This window comes from Globicephala melas, chromosome 3 (assembly GCF_963455315.2).
Source record: "Globicephala melas chromosome 3, mGloMel1.2, whole genome shotgun sequence".
Classification (NCBI taxonomy): domain Eukaryota; kingdom Metazoa; phylum Chordata; class Mammalia; order Artiodactyla; family Delphinidae; genus Globicephala; species Globicephala melas.
The window spans coordinates 114,825,202-114,851,301 of record NC_083316.1 but is presented as its reverse complement, the minus strand read 5'-3'; the positions used below and the strand labels follow the sequence as shown (position 1 = coordinate 114,851,301).

At 42.4% G+C, this 26,100-nt stretch overlaps 3 protein-coding genes across 4 annotated transcripts in view; 2 read left to right on the top strand and 1 right to left on the bottom strand.

The window, feature by feature from the left end:
* LOC115860087 (nucleoside diphosphate kinase homolog 5) overlaps positions 1–8,894 on the top strand; it is a 51,692-nt gene extending 42,798 nt beyond the window's left edge. Inside the window, exon 7 of the mRNA XM_060296259.1 lies at positions 8,770–8,894. The gene's annotated coding sequence lies outside the window, so the exon portion shown is untranslated. The remainder of the gene's footprint in view (positions 1–8,769) is intronic.
* Positions 8,895–9,097: 203 nt separating this feature from the next.
* LOC115860089 (protein FAM98A-like) lies at positions 9,098–19,912 on the top strand. Its single transcript, XM_030869519.2, has 2 exons — positions 9,098–9,174; positions 17,122–19,912. Exon 2 carries the CDS (start codon positions 17,222–17,224, stop codon positions 18,773–18,775), a length of 1,554 nt encoding a protein of 517 aa, XP_030725379.1. The 5' UTR covers positions 9,098–9,174; positions 17,122–17,221; the 3' UTR covers positions 18,776–19,912.
* Positions 19,913–21,299: 1,387 nt separating this feature from the next.
* On the bottom strand, positions 21,300–25,870 carry WNT8A (Wnt family member 8A). 2 transcript variants are annotated; one of them, XM_030869521.2, is made up of 6 exons: positions 25,803–25,870; positions 25,665–25,698; positions 25,296–25,434; positions 24,036–24,161; positions 23,038–23,180; positions 21,300–21,889 (listed from the first exon to the last, which is right to left on the bottom strand). In XM_030869521.2, the coding sequence occupies exons 1-6, from the start codon at positions 25,868–25,870 to the stop codon at positions 21,341–21,343; spliced, it is 1,059 nt and encodes a 352-aa protein (XP_030725381.1). In that variant the 3' UTR covers positions 21,300–21,340. The 2 variants fall into 2 exon arrangements, with proteins under 2 accessions (XP_030725381.1, XP_030725380.1); XM_030869520.2 differs by having other exon boundaries at positions 25,665–25,832.
* Positions 25,871–26,100: the final 230 nt, after the last annotated feature.

Genomic DNA, 26,100 nt, shown 5'->3' with positions numbered 1-26,100 from the left:
TGTTTTTGTGATGAAGTGCTAGTTTTCAAAAAATGAAAAATTCTCAGTTATTAAAGAAATTTTAATTTACTTAAAAAAAGATCCAAGTTGTAAAAGACTTTTTTTAAGAGTAAATAATTAAACTGGCCTCATCTCTTCAGAAAGGCAATGTCATTATAAAACAAAAAATGGAAATGGGGAAGACCAAAGAAACACCTTAACCAAAAGCAATGAGTAGCTCTTGCCTAAAAAAACATCTATAGAAGACCTTTGGGGGGACAATTAAGGAGATTTAGATATGGACTAAATATTAGGTGATATTAGGGAATAATTGCTAAATTTCAAAGGGTCAAAATTATATGGCCATAAAAGGAGAATATCATGTTTAGGTTATGCATTCTGAAATTTCTAGGGGAAATTTTTTGATGTTTGCAACTTATTTTCAAATGGTTCAGCAAGAAATATTTTTATACATGTAAAGATAAAGCAAAGTTAACAAAATATTAACAATTGTTCAGTCTAGGTGGTGGGCACTCTAGTGTACTATTCTTTCAACTTTTCTGTGCTTTAAAACTATTCACAAATGAAGTTGGGGAAAAAAGATCTGTATGTTATTATCAAAAGCTGGTGTTCAGTTTTTCACATTGTTGATAGGGAAACATTCAGATACTATATAGCTCTTGATTTGATATAAAAATGACATATACTAATCATCTATGATGTGTTTTAGCCAAACATGTGTACCTTAAAATTATCAAGCCTTTAGGCCCACCTTCCTGCTTACAGTAGTAGGAAATAATGTGGCCATCTGAATGATACCATAAAGAAGCAAAAATTTACAAGATGTGATGTTCTGTAAGACAGCTGCCTTGGTCTTTCAACAAATTGGTATTATGAGAAAAGGAACTCTTTTAGATTAACAGAGATGTGAGATACATAATCAGAATCAACACTAGTTTCTAGATTGAACCCACATTTATGCAGACAAGCTGCAAAGGACATTTTGAAAAAATTTTATTTATTTATTTATTTATATTTGGCTGAGTTGGGTCTTCGTTTCTGTGCGTGGGCTTTCTCTAGTTGCGGTGAGCGGGGGCCAGTCTTCATTGCGGTGCACAGGCCTCTCACTGTCGCGGCCTCTCTTGTTGCAGAGCATAAGCTCCAGGCACGCAGGCTCAGCAGTTGTGGCTCACGGGCCTAGTTGCTCCACGGTATGTGGGATCTTCCCAGACCAGGGCTCGAACCCGTATCCCCTGCACTGGCAGGCAGACTCTCAACCACTGCGCCACCAGGGAAGCCCTGCAAAGGACATTTTTGAGATAACTGGGAAGATTTGAATCTAGACTGAGTATTAGATACAATGAAAATGTGTTGTCTTGGAAGGTAAAGATGGTTAACTGAAAAGACATGTTACGAAGCAATATGTACAGTGAGATCTTACTTTTTTTAAAATAAATTTATTTTATTTATTTTATTTTTGGCTGCACTGGGTCTTCATTCCTGTGTGTGGGCTTTCTCTAGTTGTGGCGAGCGGGGGCTACTCTTTGCTGCGGTGCGCGGGCTTCTCCTTGCCATGGCTTCTCTTGTTGCGGAGCACAGGCTCTAGGTACGCAGGCTTCAGCTGTGGTTCATGGGCTCAGTAGTTGTGGCGCACGGGCTTAGTTGCTCCGTGGCATGTGGGATCTTCCTGGACCAGGGCTTGAACCTGCGTCCCCTGCATTGGCAGGTGGATTCTTCTTTTTATAAAGTTTTAAAAATTTAATTTATTATTATTTTTTTTTGGCTGTGTTGGGTCTTCGTTTCTGTGCATGGGCTTTCTCTAGTTGCGGCGAGCAGGGGCCACTCTTCATCGTGGTGCACGGGCCTCTCACTATCGCAGCCTCTCTTGTTGCGAAGCACAGGCTCCAGACGCGCAGGCTCAGTAGTTGTGGTTCGCAGGCCTAGTTGCTCCGCGGGATGTGGGATCTTCCCAGACCAGGGCTCGAACCCGTGTCCCCTGCATTGACAGGCAGATTCTCAACCACTGCACCACCAGGGAAGCCCTGGCAGGTGGATTCTTAACCACTGTGCCACCAGGGAAGCCCAGTGAGATCTTACTTTGATAAAGAAATACATATATATGTGTGGAATAAGATGTAGAAGGGCGCCCACTCAAATGTTATTATATAATCTCTGGATGGTGGGAATACACTGATTTTCTTATTTTTGCTTAGCTGTATTTTAATTTTTCTACAGTGTTCATATTACTGCTTTTGTCATTTTTTAAGGGTTTAAAAAGATAAATATTTTAATGGTTGTCAACATTAAAAGGGTTAGCAACACTTCCTTATTAATAGACTATCTTTAAGCTATCTAGAGCCATGATGTTTTACAAGTTCTCAGTTATGGTGTTTATATGAATTTTTGGACATATTCCTCCTGGGACTGGTGTGCCCACTGTATTTCAAAACACCTTTAACATCGTGTTGGGAAGACAAACTAAAATCTTAAAAACAAAGATAAATAGTGGATGGCTATATTTTGAGCAATGGTCAAGAGCATATAGGAAAAAGCAAATAGTTTTTACAATGAGATTCCAGCTTCAGGAGGTCATTTCCACCACAAGAGCCTCCTCTTGTGCAAAAAAGAGGCAGCACTGTGTATGGCAGAAAAATTCTATACTGGAAGTCAGCTTCAGTCGCCAGACCTGCCATTTGTTTTTGGGTTTTTTTTTTAAGTGGAAGAAAAAAATAGAGAAAACAGACTAATTTGAGATACACTTTGGAGGAAAAATAGATAAAAATACATGCAGATGGAAAACAATGTAGTTAGCCATAGGATTTTTAAACTTGGGACACATTTGAGGTCATTATTTCATGGGCCAGAACTGGAAAGTATAGCATAGAATGAATAAGAAAATGAGAAGACTGCCTTCTGACATAACCTGTCAGGTGGTATCAAAGTCCTGTGTACACATTTGTTATTGTTAAGTAGTGGTGGTTTAATGCATTTCTCTTGCACTGAATGATAGTGTGGTATTCTGGTTAAAAAAGATATACCACTTCATTTAGTTTCTTTCTCTAGGACTCAAAGAGATCATAGAAAAAAGCAAGCAAGCATGCAGCTCTCTTATGACTTGGGACTAAACAGAAGTTTAGATTTTTCTTTACTTCTTTAGAAGTTTAGCTCTGGGATGACATGTAGAAGCGCCCCCCCCCCCCATTTGGAGAACCCAGGGCAATAGTTTATCTGCCCTGGCTTAAGGGTGCCACAGATTAGCTTGATTTGAAAGTGTCACAGATACTTTCTAGAAGTACTTTTCCATCTCAGAAATACTGCCACTTCTCTCTTGTTGTTAACTCTATGTAAGAACTATTTAGATTAAGCTTTGAATTTTCATTCAGAGATGGTTCAATTCTTCTTTGTTTGCTACTTCTTTGACTTTAGGTGCTTATCTTGGGTTCTTTATTTTTGTTAGTCCCCTTACTAATAACATTCACTGTACTAACTTTGCACCTTTCATTTACTTTACAGAAGTTAACTAAATCTCAGAAACTCCCTGGCTTATGAGAGCCTTTAGTAGAGAAGTTCACTTCTAAATGTAGAGTCCAATGATTTTTGGCAATTTCAGATAAATACTGTAAGGGAGATAGCTTTCTCCCACCTCATTGAAGGACATGACTAAAGAAAAAAATCTTTGTGGAGCAGTCCAGCATAGTTTTCCTATTAAATTAACTACATACTTTAGTCCATTGGAAAGGGGAGATTACTAAATATGATGTCTGTTCCTTTCCTGCTTCCAGGATGACCCAGAAAGTTCTCTCCCCTCATCCAAATCAAGGGTTGATGACACTGCTGTGATTGATGCCTTTTGTTCCCAGACCAAATTGTTTTTTATAGCCCACCCCCTGCCAGCACTTTCCAAAGTGCCACTGCCATCAGCTCCAGAGGGAGCCCCTTCCTCAGGCTTCCTGGCCAGCAGCTGCACTGTGATGGCAGGGAGCTCGGAATGGGAGGAGAAAGCAGCTTGCAGACAAATGGGCAGCTAATCCAACCAACAGCCCATCACTAGAACCATAAAAAAAATTCCTTTTTTCCCCCCGCTTGCCTCATCTGCATTTCTTGGCTGAGACGGCGATGGAATGCTCCTTGGAAAAGTTATGGCTTCACATAAAGCAATCTCAAATTTCCCTCCCTTTTTTTTCTTTCTCAAACAATTCTACTTAGCCCAATATTGTCAAATCACTACAGACCTTACCAGTAGTAAAAGGACAATAAGGGAATAGTAGGAACAACTTTATGCTTATAAATTTGACAAATTAGGTGAAATAGACAAAGTCCTTTAAAGACACAGCTACCAACAATGTGTCAACCTAAACTACAATTTCTGGATCCTTCTTTAAACTTTCTGTCATCATTGTTTGGATCTCTCAGTGCTCAACTTTTTAGTTTTGAAGCAGCCCTACTGAACTTACTTAGTAAGCATTCTCAACTGTTCTACTAAGATCTAGTTACTTTTCAGCTCAAGTTTTCTAATTTTGGGATAGAGAGGGTAAAGCTATTTTTTAAGAATAAGCATCTCAGGGGTTAATAAATCTTATTTTAATCAGGATTATAAAATCCTGATCCTTCTGGGTGGCCTTTATGTTGGGACCAGAATGACAGCCTCTCTGGTCTTTATCTAGTGTTCCTAGTCCTTGCCAGTGTGAGAACATTTCAAGGCGTCTTTAACATATATATGTGGTTAGAGCCTCTTGCACCATAAAACGGTTAGCCACGGACCCACATAAAACAGTCAGTCTACAATGAGGTTGAAGCTTTCGAAACAAGCACATCCTTTTCAGTGGTGCTTGCTTTTATAATGTGTCATTTAGCAAATGGACTGTGAAGAATTAGTCATGCCAAACTTCTAACCATCCGATGACTAGCTACAGACTAAACATCCCAGATGAAAATTTTTAGATTTTAAAGCTTCAGTCTTTCAAAGTTCAATTAAAATAAAATATTTACTAGGAACCCCAAGTTCTAGTCTAACTTGTTTGCACATTTCAGAGATACAAGTTCAACACGTAAGTAGCAAACCATTATGAGTTCCTTCATGCCTCTCAGGGATGGTTTGAGAAAATGGATTATTTGAAACCACTGTAATCTTTGTGGTAAGAAACACAATATACTAAATTAAGTCAAAATGTAATATTTTTAGGCACATTAGTGAAATCACACTGTTATATTCCTCTTTCTGTTGCTAATATTGTACGTCCAACCTGAACACACTCTTGTATTTAGGAAGCCAGACCCTTTGTCCAGCTTCCTGTAGGTCTGGGTGCCCTCAACCTGTCCTCAGCTCTTCAGTAGTTACCTAGGTCTGAGGCCTGACCCTGGGATCTCCTATGCCATCTGAGCTGACCTTTTCACTGGATTCCATGCTCTGGTATCTTCTTAGAATACTCTTCTTCCTTTTTAGAGCTCTATTATTTTAAAATTCTCCTCATCTTTTTTCCTGTCCTCATCTTGATCATTTCCCTTTATCTTTATCAGTGAGTTCAGTATTCTTGACCATAAGCTGCTATAAAGATCTTGATATGTCAGTTATATTGCAATATGATTTTTAAAAAGATTTTGAAATTATGAAGCACATCACAGAGTGAAAGGATTAAAAAGAGTGTGCCAACATGTTTTCTTCCTATTCAGTTTGGTCAGGGGAACCCAAGTTGAATAGACATTGTCCGTATAGAAAACAGGTTTCCTACTTCCATGGGTAGCTGTTTGAAATTAATGTTCACTACTTTGTGACAATCAACAAATACTTATTATCTTGTATATACATAATATGCTGGAAAAATATTTTATAGTTGTTAATCTGGCATTCAGGGCTCCCACAGACTGGTCAATGCTTATCTTTCCAAACATATATCCTCAGAACTTGCCGTATGGACACTGTTCTAGCTAGAGTGTTTGGTTTGCTCGCCTTGCCCATTCCTAATTCTGTTCATTTGCTAAAGCCATTCTTTGCTTTACTCTGTCATCCTACATCACAAACACTGAAGATTCTCCTATTCTTTTATGCTTGTATAATTCCTAGCCTAGGAGACAATTTCATATAGTTTTGCTCTAATACAGCTTAATTGCTGACTTATCTGGCACTTAATAATATACTCCTTTGACATAATGTACTGGACATATGGTGAAATGGTTTAGCATTTGGCCTTTGGAAACAGCAAAGCAGTTTTCTATCATAACTCCATGACTTCCTAGCTCTGTGACTGTGGGAAAATTTGCTTAACCTCTCTGAGTCTGTTTCCTCCTCTCTCTACTGGGGATAATGATAATACCTACCTTACAGGGTTGTTTTAAGGATTAAATGTGTAAAAGTACCTAACAGTGCCTTGTGACACAGAGTAAGCACTCAGTTAAAGTTAGCTATAATTTTTTACCTCAGGTCTTTTTCTTTAAACTTATATATGGACTCTCTTCACATCATTAATGGAAGGATTACTATCTGTCGTTACCTATTATGTGCCAAGCACTGTGCTAAGCACTTTCACTTATGTTATCTTAATCCTCACAACAATCTTGAAGTTAAAACGATTTGATGGGGGCTTCCCTGGTGGCGCAGTGGTTGAGAGTCCGCCTGCCGATGCAGGGGACGCGGGTTTGTGCCCCGGTCCGGGAGGATCCCACATGCCGCGGAGCGGCTGGTCCCGTGAGCCATGGCCGCTGAGCCTGCGCGTCCGGAGCCTGTGCTCCGCAACGGGAGAGGCCACAACAGTGAGAGGCCCGCGTACCGCAAAAAAAAAAAAAAAAAAAAAAAAAAAAAACGATTTGATGTAGAGGCCATATCTGGGAATTATTAGAGCTGGGGTTTTGAACTTAATTATATTTGGCTCTAAAGCCTTTCCATTACTTAATGGTGGTTCTTCATAGACATGGGAAACTTCCTGTTTTTCTCATAGGGCCAACTGAGTGTTGTGTATAAACCAAGTTCATTCATTTAATGGATTTATTGTGTATAAATTAATGAAGTGGGACTTGGGGCTTTACTCCATTTATGCTATTGCTTTTTGTGGCTGACAATCATAGGTTTTCTTCCTTCTTCACTCAGAAAGTGCTTCCAAACCCCTTTTCATTCTCCGTATTACTAAAGGCACTGATACCTTTATTTACACTTAACCACTACATGCTCTTGCACATCAACTTTATTAAAAAAAAAAGCTTTGCTAATTTTATTTATTTATTTTTTTAAAGGGAACTTTCTTTCTTTCTTTCTTTCTTTATTTTTGGCTGCATTTGGTCTTCACTGCTGCGTGGGCTTTCTCTAGTGTGGTGAGCAGGGGCTACTCTTCATTGCGGTGCATGGGCTTCTCATAGCAGTGGATTCTCTTGTTGCAGAGCATGGGCTCTAGGCATGCAGGCTTCAGTTGTTGTGGCACGAGGGCTCAGTAGTTGTGGCTCCCAGGCTCTAGAGTGCAGGCTCAGTAGTTGGGGCACATGGGTTTAGTTGCTCTGCAGCATGTGGGATCTTCCTGGACCAGAGCTTGAACCCATGTCCTCTGCATTGACAGGCAGATTCTTAACCACTGTGCCACCAGGGAAGCCCACTAATTAATTTTGAACCACCTAATCCAAGCCCTTTATTTATAATTGAAGCAAACAAGGCTCAGGGTAGCTAAGAGACATGCCCAAGGTCACACATAAAGCTAATGGCTGATGATCCATGTTCTTGGCTCATACCCAGAGTGCTATTCATTATACCAGGAACCCCTTGAGAAGAAGCACTTGAAAATATTATTGTCATAAGCAGTTAAAAACCTCCACCTGCCATCTTACTTGTGGTGGTAATTTAATAGTAAATCCTTGTAAAATATAATGTACAAAGAAGCTTCCTTCTGCACTAAATTCAAATGAGTAAAATCTAATCATAAGACTCTGTGTACATGAAGAACATCTGACTATTGCTATTTTACAGGCTATATGTTTCATGAAACCAGAAGGGGTTCTAATTTATTCTGTATGGCAATTGGCATGGGACATCTTATAAAGGCCAGAACTGTCAGGATAGAAAAATTTAGAGGCTCAGAATAGAACTTTAGAATTTGAAAAAAATGTTGTGAATATCTAATGTAATCTAATCAAATTCCCTTCTTTTTTATAGTAAAGATTTTGAAGCACAGAAAGTGATTTGCATGGCTTTACAGTAAAATCTGTGGCAAAATCAGCAGCACTTTTCCCACAATACTAAATTACCTCTCTTGATTACCTCAAAATTAAATTGTGTTGATTGTCACAGAAGATTGCAGGAATAAATCCTTTTGGAAAAATGTAAGACAACCTTCAGGGAACTAAAATTAAACATTACCTTAATCTCCTTTTGGAACATGAACCCCATTATTATTCAGGCAACTTCATTGCATGTGCAGATTTTCTTGGCTTTTTGATAGTCCTTATGTGTTACTGGCAGAATTGTTTTTTCACCAGAAACATCAGACTTCAGAAAGAGAGAAAAATGGAATTATTCAGCTAAATGGGAGCTTTGAAAGTCTCCAGATTGTGATCTATTCTAAAGTGGCCTCGATTTTTCAGCAACTTTCTGGACATGGAGAAGAATCAGAATGGGAATCATTCTCTAAGAGAATCAATGATTCTTTTCTAATGTCTTAGCCATAGAGACAACAAAACTAGAACTTTAACAAAATTTTCGTCCTTGCTGTTTTCTTTAGGTTGTGGAATGAGTAGGTACACCTATTGGAGCCCAGAATTTGAGAGAAATGTTGTATTATTGTCAATTTTTAAAGAAAATTTCATTCTTCCCAGTTTGTGCTCATACAGATTCCTGCCTGCTTTTTTTCTGTCACACCATACTACCCAGTCTGCGTCTAAAAAATCAAGACGAGAAGATGGCAATCAACATATGGCACAATGGGGAAATGCATCCATACTCTCAGCTCAGCCCTGTCCTTCAAACTCTGGAGATTATTTAGAGTCAACCCCAGGACACTGGTGAGTGTGGGAAGCTCTTGGAGGGGTGAGGAGTGGGAGGGTGCCAGGAGCCTGAAAGATCTTATGAAAGCGCCCTGCCTAGCTGGCCTAGGATTAACCCGTCATTTCCCAGCCAGAGCTAACCCAGCTGTCTTGCTTTCCAGGGGTCTCTCATGTTAATCTGTGGAATTGACCAACTGAGTTTGACCGTGACTGGCTTTGTTTTGCAAAACAAAATTGGTAAGGCAGGCCTCATGCTGACTGACTGAATGGTGTCATCAACCCAATTCAAGGGGTGCCACAAAAGCAAGGAAATGAAACTTCAATTTCCTCCTCATGTTAAATGATAGCTTATCATACCAATTATGACCCTTCTGCAGCTCAGGGCAAAGTATTTTATTGCTTTTTTTTTTTTTTTTTTGTGAACAGCCATAAACCACTCTCTTCTACTTTTTCCTCTAACCCCTACCCCCACCCCACACCTGATTAAGGCTCATTGGAAAGGGCTAGTCTCTGTCGTCAAAGGACAGAGAGCCAAAGCCTCCTTTTTTACCCCTACCAACCTGTCATGATTTTACCTTGATTCTAGGAAGTACGAGATTTGTTTTAAAGCAAAACAGAAACAAACAGCGTGCAAGGAAGCCTTTCTGGCTTCAGAGCACCCTTTTAATGTTCAGCTCCTCTCACTACTTGGATGAGTTTGCCTCAGTTTTGGGCCAGGCAGAAATTGGTTGCTTTCATCCCTATGTTCCTACTGCCCCTGTACACACTTTTTTTTTTTTTTTTTTTTTTTTTTTGCGGTAAGCAGGCCTCTCACTGTTGTGGCCTCTCCCGCTCAGGCTCAGTGGCCATGGCTCACGGGCCCAGCCGCTCCGCAGCATGTGGGATCTTCCCGGACCGGGGCACGAACCCGTGTCCCCTGCATCGGCAGGCGGACTCTCAACCACTGCGCCACCAGGGAAGCCCCCTTGTACACACTTTTATTAGAATATTTATCACACCACGTTTTTATGGGCATAGGTGTGCTTTCCTTCTTGATTGGGAGGGAACGTGTCCCTTCGTGTTTACCTCCCAGACAGGCACCTAGCACAGTCCATCATGACCCATAGAAGACATTTACTGATTGAATAGATTGATGGAGGCCCCCCACAAAGGTTAGCTCTTATATTTCCCTACCTGCTGGCAAATCTGTATCCATCTGTTCCTAAAATCAAAAAGAGGCTCAAAAAAAAAAAAAAAGAGGCTCAGTTGCTCAGGTTATTCAATAGGCACTTGTGGACGTCAATGGGAGAGGTGTGGTGCTTCTTTGGACCTGTGCCCTCTTCCCTTCACTTCCTACTCCTTTTAGGAAATCTCATTTACTCCCATGGCTTCAGAAACTCTCTCTGTATTGGCGACTCTTAAGTTTGCATCTCCATCTCAATTTTCTTTTCTAGTTTATTTAGTATCTTTCCCAGACTTAATAGCCAATTGCCTGCTTGATTTCCACTTGAATGTCTCAGAAAAATTTCTAAGTTAATGTGCTTGAAATGGAACTCTTGATCCCCATCTTCCCATTAGCCCTAACCTGGTCCTCTCATTTTGCCTATGTCCGTAAACAGCACCACCTGCCACTCAGTTACTAAAGTTAGGAAACTGGAAGTCACCCTAGATCCTTCCCCTTCTCTCACCCATCACATCCAATCCATCAGCAAATTTTATTGGTTCTACCTCTTTTATACATACTGCTCATCTTCCTTCTTCCCTCTGTTCACTTTATCCCTACCTTAGTCCGAGTCACTATCAGCTCTTGCCTGTCTTAATACAACTGCCTCCTTGTCTTCAGCCTTCCACGCTTGACTATTTCCAGATAACAGCCAGTTTTCTTACAAGGTAAATAGGATCCTATCATCCCCTAGCTTAAAATCTTTTAATGGTTTTCCATTTCTCTGGAACAAAATTCAGACATTTTACTGTGACCGATTGGGTCTTCAATGATCTGACCCCTGCTTACTTCTCTAAGTTCATCTCATGCCACCACACGCAAAGCATTCTTCAGTCATATCAAACTTTTATCAGTTCCTGGAATTTTCCAAGCTCTTTTCTGCTTTGGGCCTTATTGCTTGTTAATGCTTCTCTCTGAAATATGTTTTCTTGAAGCTCTTATAACTAGTTCCTTTGGTATAACTTTAAATGTCAACTTCACAGAGAACCTTCTCTGACCACTTTTTCTTAAGATGTTGCCACCTTGTTATAAGAACCCTACTATTTCCATCATGACACTTATCTCAATCTGTAATAATCTGTTTTTTAACTTGTTCATTATATGTGTCCTCCATGAAAATACTAGTTCCATGAGGGCAGAGACCTTGTCAATGTCATGAACTTCTTCATCTCTCGCATTAGTGCTATGCCTATAACAGAGTATGTGGTCAAGAAATGTTTATTGAATGGATGAAGTGGGTTATAAATAGGAGGACTATATGATTGCCATCAAACAGTACACTTTTTGGAGTGAAAGGAGGCACAATTACAATTATACTTGGGACAGCAGGCATAAACCATGAAGCAATAGGAAGAGCAGTGGATTTCTAGAAATATCAGCATCCAAGATGACTCTGATTTTGTGCCCTTCAACATTTTTATTCAGGTGAAGCCAATTTAAGGTGAATACCGAGGAGGGGGAAAAGGGGTACATGCCATGAAGTGTAGTGTAGCAGGGGGAATGAATGGGCTGACTTTTTCCTTTGCTTTGGGCTCAAGTGGTAATGGTATGTTTGGGAACCTCAAGTGTTCTCTTTAAACTTAAAAATTTTTTAATATCACATACCATATACAAGACCTCCCCCATCAGTTACCTGTCTGAGTTACTGCCTAGCTGATTGGTCCTGAGAGTATTTTGGGCCACTTCCCCCACCCCCAAGAGCAGAGGTCCTAGCAATTGCTTGAACTTGGAATTAGGAGACCTGAGGTCTATCCTCAACTTGACCTTTAACTAGGCAAATGACCTTGGGCAAATGTCTTTCCTCTTCTGTAAAGTGAGAGGTTTGTAGGAGATGAATTCTAAGGTCTCTTCCATCTCTGAAATTCCATGACCTGTACACTTAACACCACCTTTGGGCAAGACTGGCTAGTGTCTGGAGAGCAGTAATCACCCACCAAATGCAGAGTGTCGTGAGAGGCTTGCAGAGGCACGAAGGTGGGTAACATGGCCCTACCTCCAAGGAGGAGACTTGTCAGCTCTATTGTTGAGGCATAGAGAAATACATAATGCCTAGATATCATAGGCAGTGAAATTTAGATTCTTTCAAATAAATGGCAGGTCATTTCAAAGAGCAGATAGACCTTAAGGAGGGAATATTTGAAGTTGAGGAGGCAAAGGTATCTCAGGGAGGGAAATGGTCTCAACTGGGATACAGAAATTGCATGGGAATGGCATATACAGAGAATTGTCATAACCTGGTCTAGCTGGAACTGAGGAAGCAAGGAATAAAACTGGAAAAGCAAAATAGGAACAGTTACCTCTGGGGAGGGCAGTGAGCTGGGGGAAGAAGGGAGTGAAGGTATTATTCACTTTTTGGTCTGTTTACTTCTAAATTTTTCGGATTTTTATGAGATTATATTCATAGAAAAAAATTTTTAATGCTTACAATAAGATAGTGTCAAGTTTAGGAGACTTGAAATGTCAGGCCAAAGAACTGGAATTGTATTCTCTAGGACATTGCAGGTTTTTTGTTTTTAATCAGGTAATGATGAATTGAATGTAGTGTACTAGTAAGATAAGTATGGTAGCATTGTGTTAGGTGGAGAGTTGAGGGGCAAAATATCAGTTATTGAGTTAGTGCAAAATTCAGGTACAATATGAAGAGTTGAGCAGAGGGACAAGTGAGGGGTGACTCATTAGTAAGCCTTAGTCACTCAAAGTTTCATTGGATTACTGATGGAAGCAGAGGAATCATAGAGAAAATCAATTCTGTCACTCAAGTTGAAACATCCTGTGGAATATTAGAGCTGTGGTGCCTAGACCTTGCACAGAAGTGGGGATTTTGGAATCATCAGCACAGAAATAAAACTGGACTTTTAAAGTAGCTAAATGCTTCACGGGTGAGAGCAGAGAAGGAAGTGTGTCCTGTCAGTTTCATGTTCTTGCCCCGCACTGCCTGCAAGCCTCTAGCACAGGAGGACCCTGATGACTGAGGTTCCAGCTGATGCAGCTGGGAATCAAGGCTACTTGGCTGAAATGGAGGGGTTAGAAATGAACTTGGGCCATGGAGAAATGCAAGTGGGGCCTGATGGGGCAATCAAAGCTCTGTGACAACCAAGCATAGGCAGATTCTTCAGATACTTGAGGGCAAAGAGGTGATGGCAATTGAGGTTTGAGAAGGGTTTCTGGCTCACACCCTCACCTAACCCCTCACAGAAACCCAAAGCTGGTGTGCATTTGAAGAGGGTCTAAGAAAAAGTGTGTGAGAGAGAATTAGTGAAAAACTGAAGTAATTAGGGTTATTCGGCTTGGAGAAAAGGAGTATTTTGAAGGCCTCAATCCATAATGAGAGGTCCTAGAAGATTTCGTAGACTTAAAATATATCAGTGCTTACTCAGCCATAAAAAGCAACGAAATTGAGTTGGTTGTAATGAGGTGGATGGACCTAGAGTCTGTCATACAGAGTGAAGTAAGTCAGAAAGAGAAAAACAAATACCATACGCTAATGCCTATATATGGAATCTAAAAAACCGGTACTGATGAACCTAGTGGCAGGACACGAATAAAGATGCAGACATAGAGAATGGCCTTGAGGACACGGGGGTGGGGTGGGGAAGGGAAAGCTGGGACGAAGTGAGAGAGTAGCACTGACATATACACACTACCAAACGTAAAATGGATGGCTAGTGGGAAGCAGCCACATAGCACAGGGAGATCAGCTCAGTGCTTTGTGGCGACCTAGAGGGGTGGGAAAGGGAGGGTGGGAGGGAGGCTCAAGAGGGAGGGAATATGGGGGTATATGTATACTTATAGCTGATTCACTTGGTTGTACAGCAGAAACTTAACACACCATTGTAAAGCAATTATATTCCAATAAAGATGTAATAAATAAATAAATAATAAAATAAAATATAGCAGTGCTGATTCAGTTAGGCATGCAGCAAATTTCCTAATAGGCACTTTATCCCAGGGAGGGAAGTACTAGCTTCTCCCTCCCTCTCTGATGGTCTTTCAACACAGAGTGTAAAATGTGCTTCTCTTCCTTAGGCCTTAGATTAGGAGCTCTCCTATTAAGAAGCAGGTAGCTGAATCAAGTGATCTCTTATAGATTGCAAGAAGCTCCTGATGAAGAAGTGGCCATTTTAGGATCCCCTAGTCCTATCATAGGTCTAGGCAGGTATCTGAGAATCTGAGAGGAATGCGCACCACCTTTCCCTTACCCACATCCCACCCACCCCCTACCCATATTCCACTTCTCTTACCCACAGCCTCCTTCCTCCCTCACTGACCAAGTGCAGTTTGAGGCTTCCCAGAGCCTGGGCCTAATTTCTTCAGTGCCTTCATTGGTCATCATACATTCATTTCCTGATAAAAAGGGCAGCCTGGCAGGGTGGGCAGGGCACCAGCCATGGAGAGTGTGCAGGGCCCTGGAGTCTAACGTTCAGCTATCTCACTTGGTGATACTGGGTGCGGGGGAACTTTCCTCCTCTAAACCTAGCTTACCTCCTCTGGTAGGGAATGCAACCGAATTAAAATGGTGTAGAACACTAGTCCTACCCGAAGGTCTTTAACTTCTGGAAGTCTTTGCTCTGGTCTTTCTTTTCGTTTCATCCCCCACACTTCAAACCTCATTATCTGGGCCCTTGGTCACTGTCTTTTGTGATCAATGATATGAGTGGTATGTGATCTGGGGCTAGAAATTTGTCTTTCTGTCTTTCCTGTATTTTTTTCCTCTAGCCTCTAAAATAAACACCCCTCTTTTGACATTCCTTTGAAACTTTGACCTCTAATGTAGACCACAATGGTTAGCCTTTTTCTTTGAGTACCCCCTGGAGAACCAGGATTCTGCCCTCCCAAGTCAGCAGGAGCCAGGCTATCTGCTTTATCATTCTAAGGAAGGCCTTTGCAAGTCAAAAGTTAGGTTTCTTCTTTCTGGAGAAGGGCTGAGAAATGTGACTCTTCTACTTGTAGAAGAGGGAGGAAAAGGACACCTTTCACTGCATATAAATGGAGTCATTCTACAAAGCTGTCATGACAGCTGGAGAATGTCGCAAGAGATCCCTGGGGTCCCAGAGTGTAAGTGGTATAAAGGAAGAGTATAGATTTATGTGGTAATAGGTCCGAATTCAAATCTACCTCCATGTGTTTAATTTTAGGTTGGGTGCTTAACTTCTCTGAGCCACAGTTTCCTCAGTAGTAAGAGGGGAATAATTGTAACTCTTTAACTGGATTGTTCTGAGGATTGAAGGAGATAGTATATATTAAGCATCTGACACTTAGTAGGTCCTCAGTTACTCCCTTTCCACCCTTGTGATCACCCACCAGCAAGCCCTGAGGAGACTGGCAGGGGACCATGGGAAACTCTGGGAATAGGCCTTAGGGTTTTCTTAATTCTGCCCATGGCAAAGATCAGACAGGAAGAAAAAGGAGAAGGAAGAGGAGGTGGAGGAGGAGGAGAAAAAGTTTTGTAGGGGCCTGGCAAGCATAGACTGAGAAAATACAGGCTTCTGTTCTCCAGGCAATGTGAATCAGTGCCTGGATTTACTGAAATGTGGGACTAGGCTCATGGACAGGTTTCTCTCATTGAGTCAATTCCTTTTTCAGCAGCTTTTCAAGATCTACTATCAGATTGTGGCTGCCAACCTACCTGTCTTGGGCCCTGGACCTATCAAACACGGGGGTTTTACTGTTCTGTCACCTTAATGATAGCCAGCTTGTTAAGGATGAGCCAAAAGGGAAGGAGTGTAGGGTTGTAACTAATGAATCTGAATGCCACTGTAATGCCTTGGAATGAGTCCTTGACAGGAAGGTGATGGATGCAGAGAAATCCAAATTCCTTTAGTTTCTGGCCCAGGATCCATGTGGGAAGATTGGTTGATGTGATTGATTGCCATGAGGGTAAAATGAATGAGGTTGGAAGAGGCTTGTGAGGAGTGGGACTATGAGCTTTTTGGGGAAGTAGGCAAACTTTTCATGGAATTCCCAATTGTTCTCCCATAAGATTATTTGGGAATGTCAACAAGGTCCTGGGGAAAATGTCAAAGCATCAGATACCTGGGGTCTTTGTATGGAGATTCAGTTACGAATAAAGAGAAAAGTCTAGTTTGTTCAGTTCCTTGGCAGTGTTACAACTCAGGTTTCATGAGTAATTTGGCATCTGTGTTTATTGTCTATGTTTATTGAGGGTTTTGAGGGTTCAACATCAAGCTAGATAATTTTTTTTTTGTCTGAGCCCCAGGGAAATAATCTTTTCTTTTGGTTGCCTATTGCTTCACCACAATTTTTGTGCTTGGATGGTATCTCTCCCATTCTCCCTTCTACCACTGCCACCACCACCATCACATACACACATACACACACACACACACACATACACACTTCTTCGTTGCTAACTGTAGTGTGTTTTTTTTAACCTTCCTTAGAAGGAGGGAGGTAGAGGAAATCTTCCATTTCCTTGACATAGGCTGCATTTTTATGGATTTCTCTTTATCTCTGGCTTCTGGCATCTGTGGTAGTTTTAAATGCACAGAAGTAATAGATACCAGGGTAGACTTTCAAGGCACCTGCTTATGTTTCCTCCTGAGATGCCAACTTCCTTAATGAACATTTCACCTTTTTTTTCACTCAAACAAAAAAATGGATTGGTTATTCCCTGCTGACATTAAAAAAATAACTTACTATTAATTTTTTTGATGACAAAAATATTTGTTTATTGTAGACAAATATAAAAATACAGAAAAACACAAAAAGGAAAACAAACCACTCTACTTTGGTATTACATGATAGCTAATATTTTCCTATTTTTAAAACAAAATTGGGTTCATCCTGAACATGCTGTTTTGTAATTTACTTTATTCACTTAATTATATCATGCATGTTTTTCATGTTACTAAATATTTTTCAGAATATTATTTTAATGGCTAATATTCCATTGTATAGCCATGACTTAACTAGTTTGCCCTGATGTTGAACGTTTAAATTGTTTTTTAATTTAAAACATTAAGCTGGATTTGGAAGTTCCGGGAAGGCAGCGCATGCGCGAGTTTACGAGTTACCGGCGAAGAGGGGAGCCTGACGACTCGGAAATTTGAATACCACAGTAGCATGGAGTGTGACCTCATGGAGACTGACATCTTGGAGTCTTTGGAAGATCTCGGTTACAAGGGTCCATTGTTAGAAGATGGCGCTCTGTCTCAGGCAGTCTCTGCTGGAGCCAGTTCCCCTGAGTTTACCAAACTCTGTGCTTGGTTGGTGTCTGAATTAAGAGTGCTCTGTAAACTAGACGAAAATGTGCAAGCAACTAACAGCCCAAGTGAAGCTGAAGAATTCCAGCTTGAGGTGAGTGGGCTACTAGGGGAGATGAACTGTCCATATCTTTCACTGACATCTGGGGATGTGACCAAGCGCCTTCTCATTCAGAAGAACTGCCTCCTTTTGCTCACATACCTCATCTCAGAACTAGAAGCTGCCAGAATGCTCTGTGTGAATACTCTTCCAAAAAAAGCTCAAGAAGGAGGCGGTAGTGAGGTCTTTCAAGAGTTGAAAGGCATATGTATTGCTCTAGGAATGTCCAAACCTCCAGCCAATATAACTATGTTCCAATTCTTCAGCGGGATTGAAAAAAAATTAAAGGAAACATTAGCAAAAGTTCCACCTAATCATGTGGGAAAGCCTTTATTGAAGAAGCCAATGGGACCAGCCCACTGGGAAAAGATAGAAGCAATTAACCAAGCCGTAGCCAATGAATATGAAGTTCGGAGAAAGCTGCTAATAAAACGTTTGGATGTCACTGTCCAGTCTTTTGGCTGGTCTGACAGAGCTAAGAGTCAGACAGAAAAATTAGCGAAGGTTTACCAGCCAAAACGCTCAGTCTTATCTCCTAAAAGTACTATTTCTGTTGCCCACCTTTTGGCCGCAAGACAAGACTTGTCAAAGATTTTAAGGACAAGCAGTGGCTCTATAAGAGAAAAGACTGCCTGTGCCATCAATAAGGTGTTGATGGGCAGGGTTCCTGACAGAGGAGGTAGGCCCAATGAAATTGAACCTCCACCCCCGGAGATGCCACCATGGCAGAAGAGGCAGGATGGCACCCAGCAGCCAGCAGGAGGCCGCGGAGCAGGGAGAGGTGGTTATGAACATGCCTCATACGGAGGGCGAGGAGGTCACGAACAAGGAGGGGGGAGGGGCGGACGTGGTGGCTACGACCACGGTGGCCGAGGGGGAGGAAGAGGAAATAAGCATCAAGGAGGCTGGACAGACGGAGGGAGTGGAGGGGGCGGTGGCTACCAAGATGGTAGTTACCGAGATTCCGGTTTCCAGCCGGGTGGCTATCACAGTGGCCACAGTGGTGGCTACCAGGGTGGTGGTTATGGTGGCTTCCAAACATCTACATATACAGGAAGTGGATACCAGGGTGGTGGATATCAGCAGGACAGTAGATACCAAGATGGAGGGCATCATGGTGATCGAGGCAGTGGTTGCGGAGGGAGAGGTGGTCGCGGAGGCCGAGGTGGTGGACGCGCAGGCCAGGGAGGAGGTTGGGGAGGAAGAGGGAGCCAGAATTATCACCAGGGAGGACAGTTTGAACAGCACTTCCAGCATGGAGGTTATCAGTATAATCATTCTGGATTTGGACAGGGCAGACATTATACTAGTTGAGGCTACAGAACCTTACATTTTGCTAGAGCTCAAGTAATAGAAACTTAGTTTCAGAATCCTGAATCCAGCATTGTTTTTGAGTTAATGTGAGACCACAGGTGACAGGCAGATTCCTGCTTGGCATAAGCATTTGTAGGTCTTCATACAATACTGTTCGTTTTGGGTTTTGTTTTTTTTTTAATGGACTTACATAATGCTGTTTATTTGAGAAACACATACAGTATCTCTCCTTTGTATGAAGAATTTCTTAAAAGGTAATTAAAATTGCCTTTAATTGACCAGTAGACTAATTCCACAGTCAGAACATGCATATTTTTCTGAACAAAATTACTTGAGTAAGTAGTTTTCATGTTTTCAATATGCAGTTTTGAAAAATGAGGATTCTCCTAGATTTTTTTAGATTTACAGCTAGGAAACCTTCCTCATATTAACAATCCATTTATATGTATTTTCCTTAAAGTATTCTAATGCCTATTTTCCAAGCACAGTTCTGCCCTGATTGGCTTTTTATTCTGAGAGGTTATGCAACATTTGCTTCATGATAGAACTTCAAGGTCAGTTCCTATTAAATGAGCTCTTCTGCAGATAGCACATTCAGTAGCCTTATCCTTTCGATGGAATACTGTACCATATGCTCAACTCTGAAAATCTTGAACACGGCCAAAATCCGTAAAGATTATAAAAGCAAACTAAGTTGTGAACCTATAGTACACGTAGGCATTTAGTTAAGTATAGCAATTCAAACTGACCTGCATCCATTCAAAACAAGTTCCTTCAACCTTATTTTTACTTGAAATCTGCTAGAAGAAACAGCAAACTGAAATTTGTTTTATGCACGAGTTAATACCACTGGCTCAGCAAATACAAGTTAGTTTGCTTTGGGCAGGAGACTTTTTTTGTAATGGAAAAAATGCACTACCAAGTAAGAGGACAGATTTTTGCTTAGAGCAGGAGGCCCTTTATTATTGCTGCAGAAAACAAAAGCCTGGCTGCGTTGATGTTTGACACTCACCTTTACTGAAATCTACATGACGCTTCTTGCTGGGTTTTTGTACACGTAAATATTGTCAAGCTGTGAAAGAAAATGGCTGGAGGTGTGCTTTGTGTGAAAGGTGAGCAATAAAGTATTTGTATGTTCAAAAACATTAAGCTAAGAATGTTTCCCCACTCTTGGTGACCAGTCATTTTACTTGTTTATTCAACATATTTGAAATATGTCCCCCCTGCAGGGTGCTTGACCTTTGCAGAGAGGGGAGACTCCAAAGGCCAGGATGCTCAGATTTAGGAGACCAGTGGTTGAGCCCCTAGGGCTCTCTTTATGGAAACTACTCCTCCTCCAAAGCTTACCAGTAGAAGATGTAGAAGTGTAAATGAGGAAGGTAGAATCCACAACTTTCCTAGTCTCTTGCCTTGGGGCCCAGGTCCTTGGTGTACAGACACCCCAGGAAGCCCAAGTTAAGAGAGCAAACACACTTTGAATATGATTCAAGTTCGAAGGGCTTGCTTGTTCCTCAAGTTGCTTAGGTTGCATTAAAATAATACTTTCCAAATTCAGAAATCTGGATTCTTTTCCTATAGGCCAGTTCTTGGGTCTCAATTTTATTATCTGTCAAACACTGATATCAAGGGGCTTGGATATTTCCAGTTTCTCCTTTTAGCCTTGTGTATAATTGGGATATAGAAGCAGGGTTTCTCATTCCCTTTCTGATTCTAAGGTTTCCAAGGAGAGAAATAAAAGGTCTCAATTAAATATATATTCTAGAAGCATTTATTGCAGAATGAAGATGAGTTCCCAATCTGGGAAAATAACAAAAGAGAGTTGTTCTACAGCTCTTTGGGGGAAAATCCCTCTTGGGGGGCCTTGAGCAGGTAAGTTGTAGTCATCTGTCCACTTACTGTAACCATCCCTTCTCCATGGCTCCAGAGATAGTTTCTGAGCTGGAAAAGTCATCAGGTTATATTGGGTACTGGTTTCCCCAGGGTTGGGTGGGGTGAACTTTTCAAAAGTGCATATTGAGGTAAAAAACCCAATACCGTATATACCTCCCTCTAGGCAGGTATGTAGCCTCTGCCCCACTTATCTGTATGAACTTGTAGTTGGTCTTTCTGGAGCTTGCCAGAGTAGGGGAAGGTTGCTCCTTCAGGACTCTGGACAGAACTCTCATTTTTGGCTTCCATTCTCTGATTCTCAGCCATACAGCTGGGTTGGACATGGTCTGAAACTCCAGGGGCAAGTACTTTGAAGGTCTTTTTGGATATGGACCCCAAACCAAAACTCCCCCTTTAGCAAACTGCAAAATTACAGGCAGAAAGACCAGGAAGTAACTTGTAGGAAAGATGAAATGGGGTCTACCCAAGTTAGGAGGCCCAGATTCCCATTTCAGCTCTGTCAAGAACATGCTGTATAATCTTAGGCCTCCATTTTCCCATGTACAGCAGATATCAAGAGGACTACAGATCAACCCTGTGACTTTCCAATTGTTTTTCTTATCTCTTCTCTCCCAGAGAAAAGCTGTGTCCCCCCTCCATTGTCATGCAACTGAGCAAGTAAGTTCCTGTGGGGTGCTATCGTGTGCTGCCCTTGCCCTGGGACCAAGCACTGCCTGGGGAGCGCGTGCAGTAGTACTTGCTCACCACATGCCTACACTGGTCACACTTGACCGTGCAGCACCACTGGAATTTGCAGTTACAGCTGCTTATAGCCTCAGTTCTCTTCTCTTCCACCTGCAGGCCACACTCTGTACACAAGCGCCCGCAGCTGCATTGCTCCCACCTGGATGTATTGTGGCTGTTCTGCAGACACTCCCGACCCTCTGTGCCATAGATGCCCAAGCTGGAATTGCGGGTACAGTAATCAGGCGATTCCTCTAAAAAGATCAGCTCAGCTTCTGCACTAGGAAGGAAGGCCTCAGTGGGTGCCCAGTGGCCCTCGGCACTGTTCCCAGCCCTTAGCCGCCGCTTATCCATCTCAATTTTCAGTGCCTGGTCATACTTGGCCTTTAGGTAGTTGCCCATCTCCCGGAAGTTAGCCAGCTGCAGCCAGCATGTCTGGATGCTACAGCTCCCCGAGATGCCATGACATTTGCAAGTCCTTTTCATGGTGGCTCTCACTGCCTTCACAGAGAGAGAAAGAGAGAGGGAGGACAAAAGGAGATTGGCTCTGAGTAGAGAAGACCAAAGGCTAGCAATTAATGGAATATTTTAGATTTGTGCTTCTTAACTTTAGAGTACATTAGAATTATGAGGGAGGCCCGTAAGAAGATCTGGGCCCTACCTCATATCTTCTCAATTAGGAAGTTCAGAGGTTTAAAGGCCATGGTATTGGTGATTTTAACATTCCCCTGAGTGATTCTTATGGAAGAAGTGAGGCAAGTGTTGAGGAGGTTACTGAAGTCAGGTAACCTAGGCTGAAGGCCTAACTTCATCACTTGTGAGCCTGTTTCTTTTTCTGCCCATAAGAATAAGAATGATCAAGAAAGTAATTTGTAAATTAAAAATGAAAAACATGATCATTGGCACTGTTATTGTGTTGAAGCTGGGGGCTAGAGTATTTGTGGGTATTTGGATTTGTCTTTTGGGCCCTCTCCCAGAGGGAAGGAAGCTCTGAACCCCTACCCCCAAGGCGATTACCCATGGTTGTAATTGCCTTGAAAACCTCTTCCCTTTGCCATGGGCAACCAGGACATCTAGGTATAGGTTCAAAGGGAAATTTCTATGCTCTTAGCTTCTAATACAACTAGACTCCAGATTTCAGTTCAGAACACTCCAAGGATTGCTACCCCACCAAAAGTCTTGGGGGAGATTAGACCTTCCAGAGAAGCTTAGATCAGTCCCAACCCCTCCAAGCCCAGAAAGACATTAGGACATAGGTTGTATGATAAACCCCTGTTAATTTCCTAGAAATGCAGTTGAAATGGTTGAAATTTTAAGTCATGAAAGCAAGGCCTTTGTTCTGTGTTCTCAGAAACCTGCCTGTAGAAGGAGCTAGCATATAAGGTTTAGTGATAAAAGGACTAGGCTAAAAGATCTGTGTTCATTGTCTGGTTCTGATACTTATGAGATGTATTGCCTTGGCCAAGCCACGGCTCTGCCTTAACTGGCTTTGTCATCCAGAGAATGGGGGTAGCTATCCCAGTCCTGCTGGGTGGTGTGAGGATGAAACATGTATGAGACAGCTCTTGGTAAGTTGTGAAGGTCTGTATGGATGTGAGGCTTTTGTAAATACTGAGCCTGTTGGCTCATTGGTCAACTCTTATACGTACCAGCCTGCCTGCCCTGTTGTTATGAAGATTCATCAGGGCTCTGGCATCCTTCCCCTTCTCCAGACTGTCCACGAAGAGTTTGGAGATTCTTTCCCCAAACTCTACATTGTCGCTGCAGCCTCCCCAGATCCAGCCATGGCCTCCTACGCATAAGGAAAGAATAAGTTCTGTGTATAGCTTCCTGCTAAGTCCCTGGAGAAGAGTCAAGGTCATTTTAGCTGACATAGACCATCCCCAAGAGTCCTAGAAGTGTGTAAAGCTATAGCTAACGGTGAGACAGGGAGGGAATTCCCTGGTAGTCCAGTGGTTAGGACTCCGCACTCTCAGTGCCAAGGCCGGGGTTCAATCCCTGGTCAGGGAACTAAGATCCTGCAAACCACGCAGGGCGGCCAAAAAAAAAGGAAAAAGGTGAAACAGGGAAATGGAGGTATTTTCGGTGGGGGTCAGGGGGAGTCCTATTCCCAAAGCCAACTGCCCACCCTTCAGGTACTCCCCAACTCTAGACAGTTCAACTCTATACCCAAAGTAAAGGTAGGCACGCTGGGGCTGGCCTAGAGGATCTCAAATGTTCACTGCAGTTCAAACATTCTAGAATTCTGTACCATTATGCTACAGTAGTCTTGTTAGAGCCACCTCCTCCCTCATTAGTGACAAATCCAAGTCTCTTGGGCTGTCTGCAGATAATTGGGTAGCTCTGGATTATGCACAAGTCATTCTAAGCCTGAAATACAAGGGTTAGCTTTAAACTCTCTTTGGCCTCCTCCTTCCTAGATGCCTTGTTGGCTTTAGAGCTTGGTGCTACTTGCTGGTCCTAGAATCATGGATCCAGCTCAGTTCTTAGGAGGGTCTAGATCTAGGAGCTCCCACCAATGAAGCTGCTGCTAGAGTCTAGGGGTTTGAAGAAGCTGTGTCCCTCAGCCTTTCCCTGGAAGAGTTTAGCCTACGCTCAGCTCTATACCCTTCACCTCTTCCCACCCCCATCAGAGAGCACAACTTACCTGTTTTTCCATTTTTTGACTCATCACAGCCACAGTTTTCAAAGTCGCCCATGCTACAGTTCTTGGTGATGGTGTACATGACTCCAGCAGAGCTGATAGCATGAATGAAGGAAGTCTCCCTGGTGGCTTTGGAAAGAAAGAGGGGGCTGGAAACTAGGACCCTGATGACCCAAAGAAGAGTTTTTGGAAAAGAAATGCCATTTCATTTCTCTCTCCTGTCCCCCTCCCTCTTTGGGTTTATTAAGAGAATGCTCTTCTACTTGAGAGAACAGTGCATGCCTTTCCAGCATCCTTACTTCATCCAGGCAGGAATGAGCATCCCCATGCTACAGATGGGGAAAGTAAAACCCAGAGATAAAGTGATGAGACCAAGGCCACTCTCCTCAGCAGTTATGGTGTTGGGACCAGGACACTATCCCCCTGATATCCAGCCTAGGCCTCTGTTCATTAGCCATTGCTTCTTGTCCTTAGGCAGTGAGGACTCAGAGCTATGAGGCTGGCTCATGAAAGAGAGAAGGGTATTTTCTTCTCTCTGACATGGAGTTGGAGCCATGTAATAGTCATCATGATAATACCTACCACTTACTGAGCTTGTATCTTCCTAACTCTTTATAAACGTTGTCCCATTTTACTTCTCATCCTATTTGTGTACCCCACAGGAAGATACTTTTTTTCCTATCTTCTTTACTCCCTTCCCCCTAGCTTTTCTCAGGCAACTCTTCATTAATAGTTTCTACATAAACAACTTTCATGCAAACTACTATACATAGTTACAAACAACTGCTCACACACACACACACACACACACACACACACTCAAGTTGAAGCATAGCTCAATGTGTGATCTCTGTTTCTCTGTTGTTGGGATTTTATGACAGTTGAAACTCCCTCAGGGACTGCAAACACAGAGCCCTTTCCCCATTTTTGTTTCATGCAAATCAGTACAAGATAAGTGTGTACAAACACAAATACAGACATGCATTAAAAAATAGAGTAATTACATTTCTATAGAGACACCTTTGTATTCACCTCATTCAACCCTCACAACACTCCTGGTGAGCTAAACAGCTGACCTTATTGACCCAAATGACAACACTGAGGTTGAGAGAGGAAGTAACTCACTTGAGGTCACACAACAAGGAAGTGGCAGATCACTGCTAACTTTTTCATTGCACTGTACACATACATGTTACACATACATATATACTTCAAGCCCAACTTCATGGACATACACCCCTTTGTACAGGTGCACAAACTTACCACTTCTCAGCCTGTTGTGAGTGGAAAGCTGGAGAGCATTTTCAGGGCAGTTCCAGCGTTCCCAAGCAAATTGGAACTTACACTCCTCAATGCCACTCTGGGCACCCAGGGCCACACTGGTGGTGTAGGTCAGATAGGCCTGGCAGAGGGGAAAGGATGTGAGCTTCAACCCTGGCTCTAGTCAGGTCATCTGGGTCAGAGGGTGCAAGCAAGACTCAAATGGGTTAGCTCTCCATTAGGGAATAATCAATCATAGGTTCCTCTGGGTGGGTGACTTCTGGCACTATCTCCCTTCCCCTCTTTTCCTTCCCCAAAAGAGTTCCCTTAGGAACCTGGATGGGTAAAAACAGGAGCAGGAGATCATCCTACCTTGGGACCTGTTATCAGGAAATTGTTCACTGACCTACCAAAAAGAGAAAAAGTGAGGTAATGGTGAATGGGGATGAGGTAGTAGAAGCTTCCTTGGTGAGGAGGGGGGGTGGGGGGGAGGGAGAGGGAAGGACTTACCAGGCAGAGGCACTGAAGGTTGCATAGCATATGCCCACAGCCACCCTGAGCATAAACAAGTCCCCCATGGCCCTTCCCACCCCCAGGGGACCAAGTCTAGCCCAGGGCCAAGTCTAGAGAAGTGAGGAGAAGGCAGGATCTTTCTCAGTATTTATGTAGGGAAATGCTGAATGGCCAAGGGGGAAAAAATCAACAGCTCTTCTCATTTGTCCCTCACTGGCAGGGCTGTAGGAGCCACTGACCCAATGGGGGACCAGGGAGGAGGGACTCAGCCCAAAGCCTCCAAGGGAAGCCCCGC

Bases quoted from the DNA above. Each gene is read 5' to 3' on its own strand.
- WNT8A (XM_030869520.2), bottom strand. From the start codon at position 25,832: ATGCTATGCAACCTTCAGTGCCTCTGCCTGGTAAGTCCTTCCCTCTCC. The intron at 25,435-25,664 runs GTAGGATGATCT...CCCCTCTGCCAG, and splicing joins TCCTGATAACAGGTCCCAAG to GCCTATCTGACCTACACCAC. The intron at 21,890-23,037 runs GTACGTATAAGA...CTCTCTGTGAAG, and splicing joins ACAACAGGGCAGGCAGGCTG to GCAGTGAGAGCCACCATGAA.
- LOC115860089 (XM_030869519.2), top strand. From the start codon at position 17,222: ATGGAGTGTGACCTCATGGAGACTGACATCTTGGAGTCTTTGGAAGAT.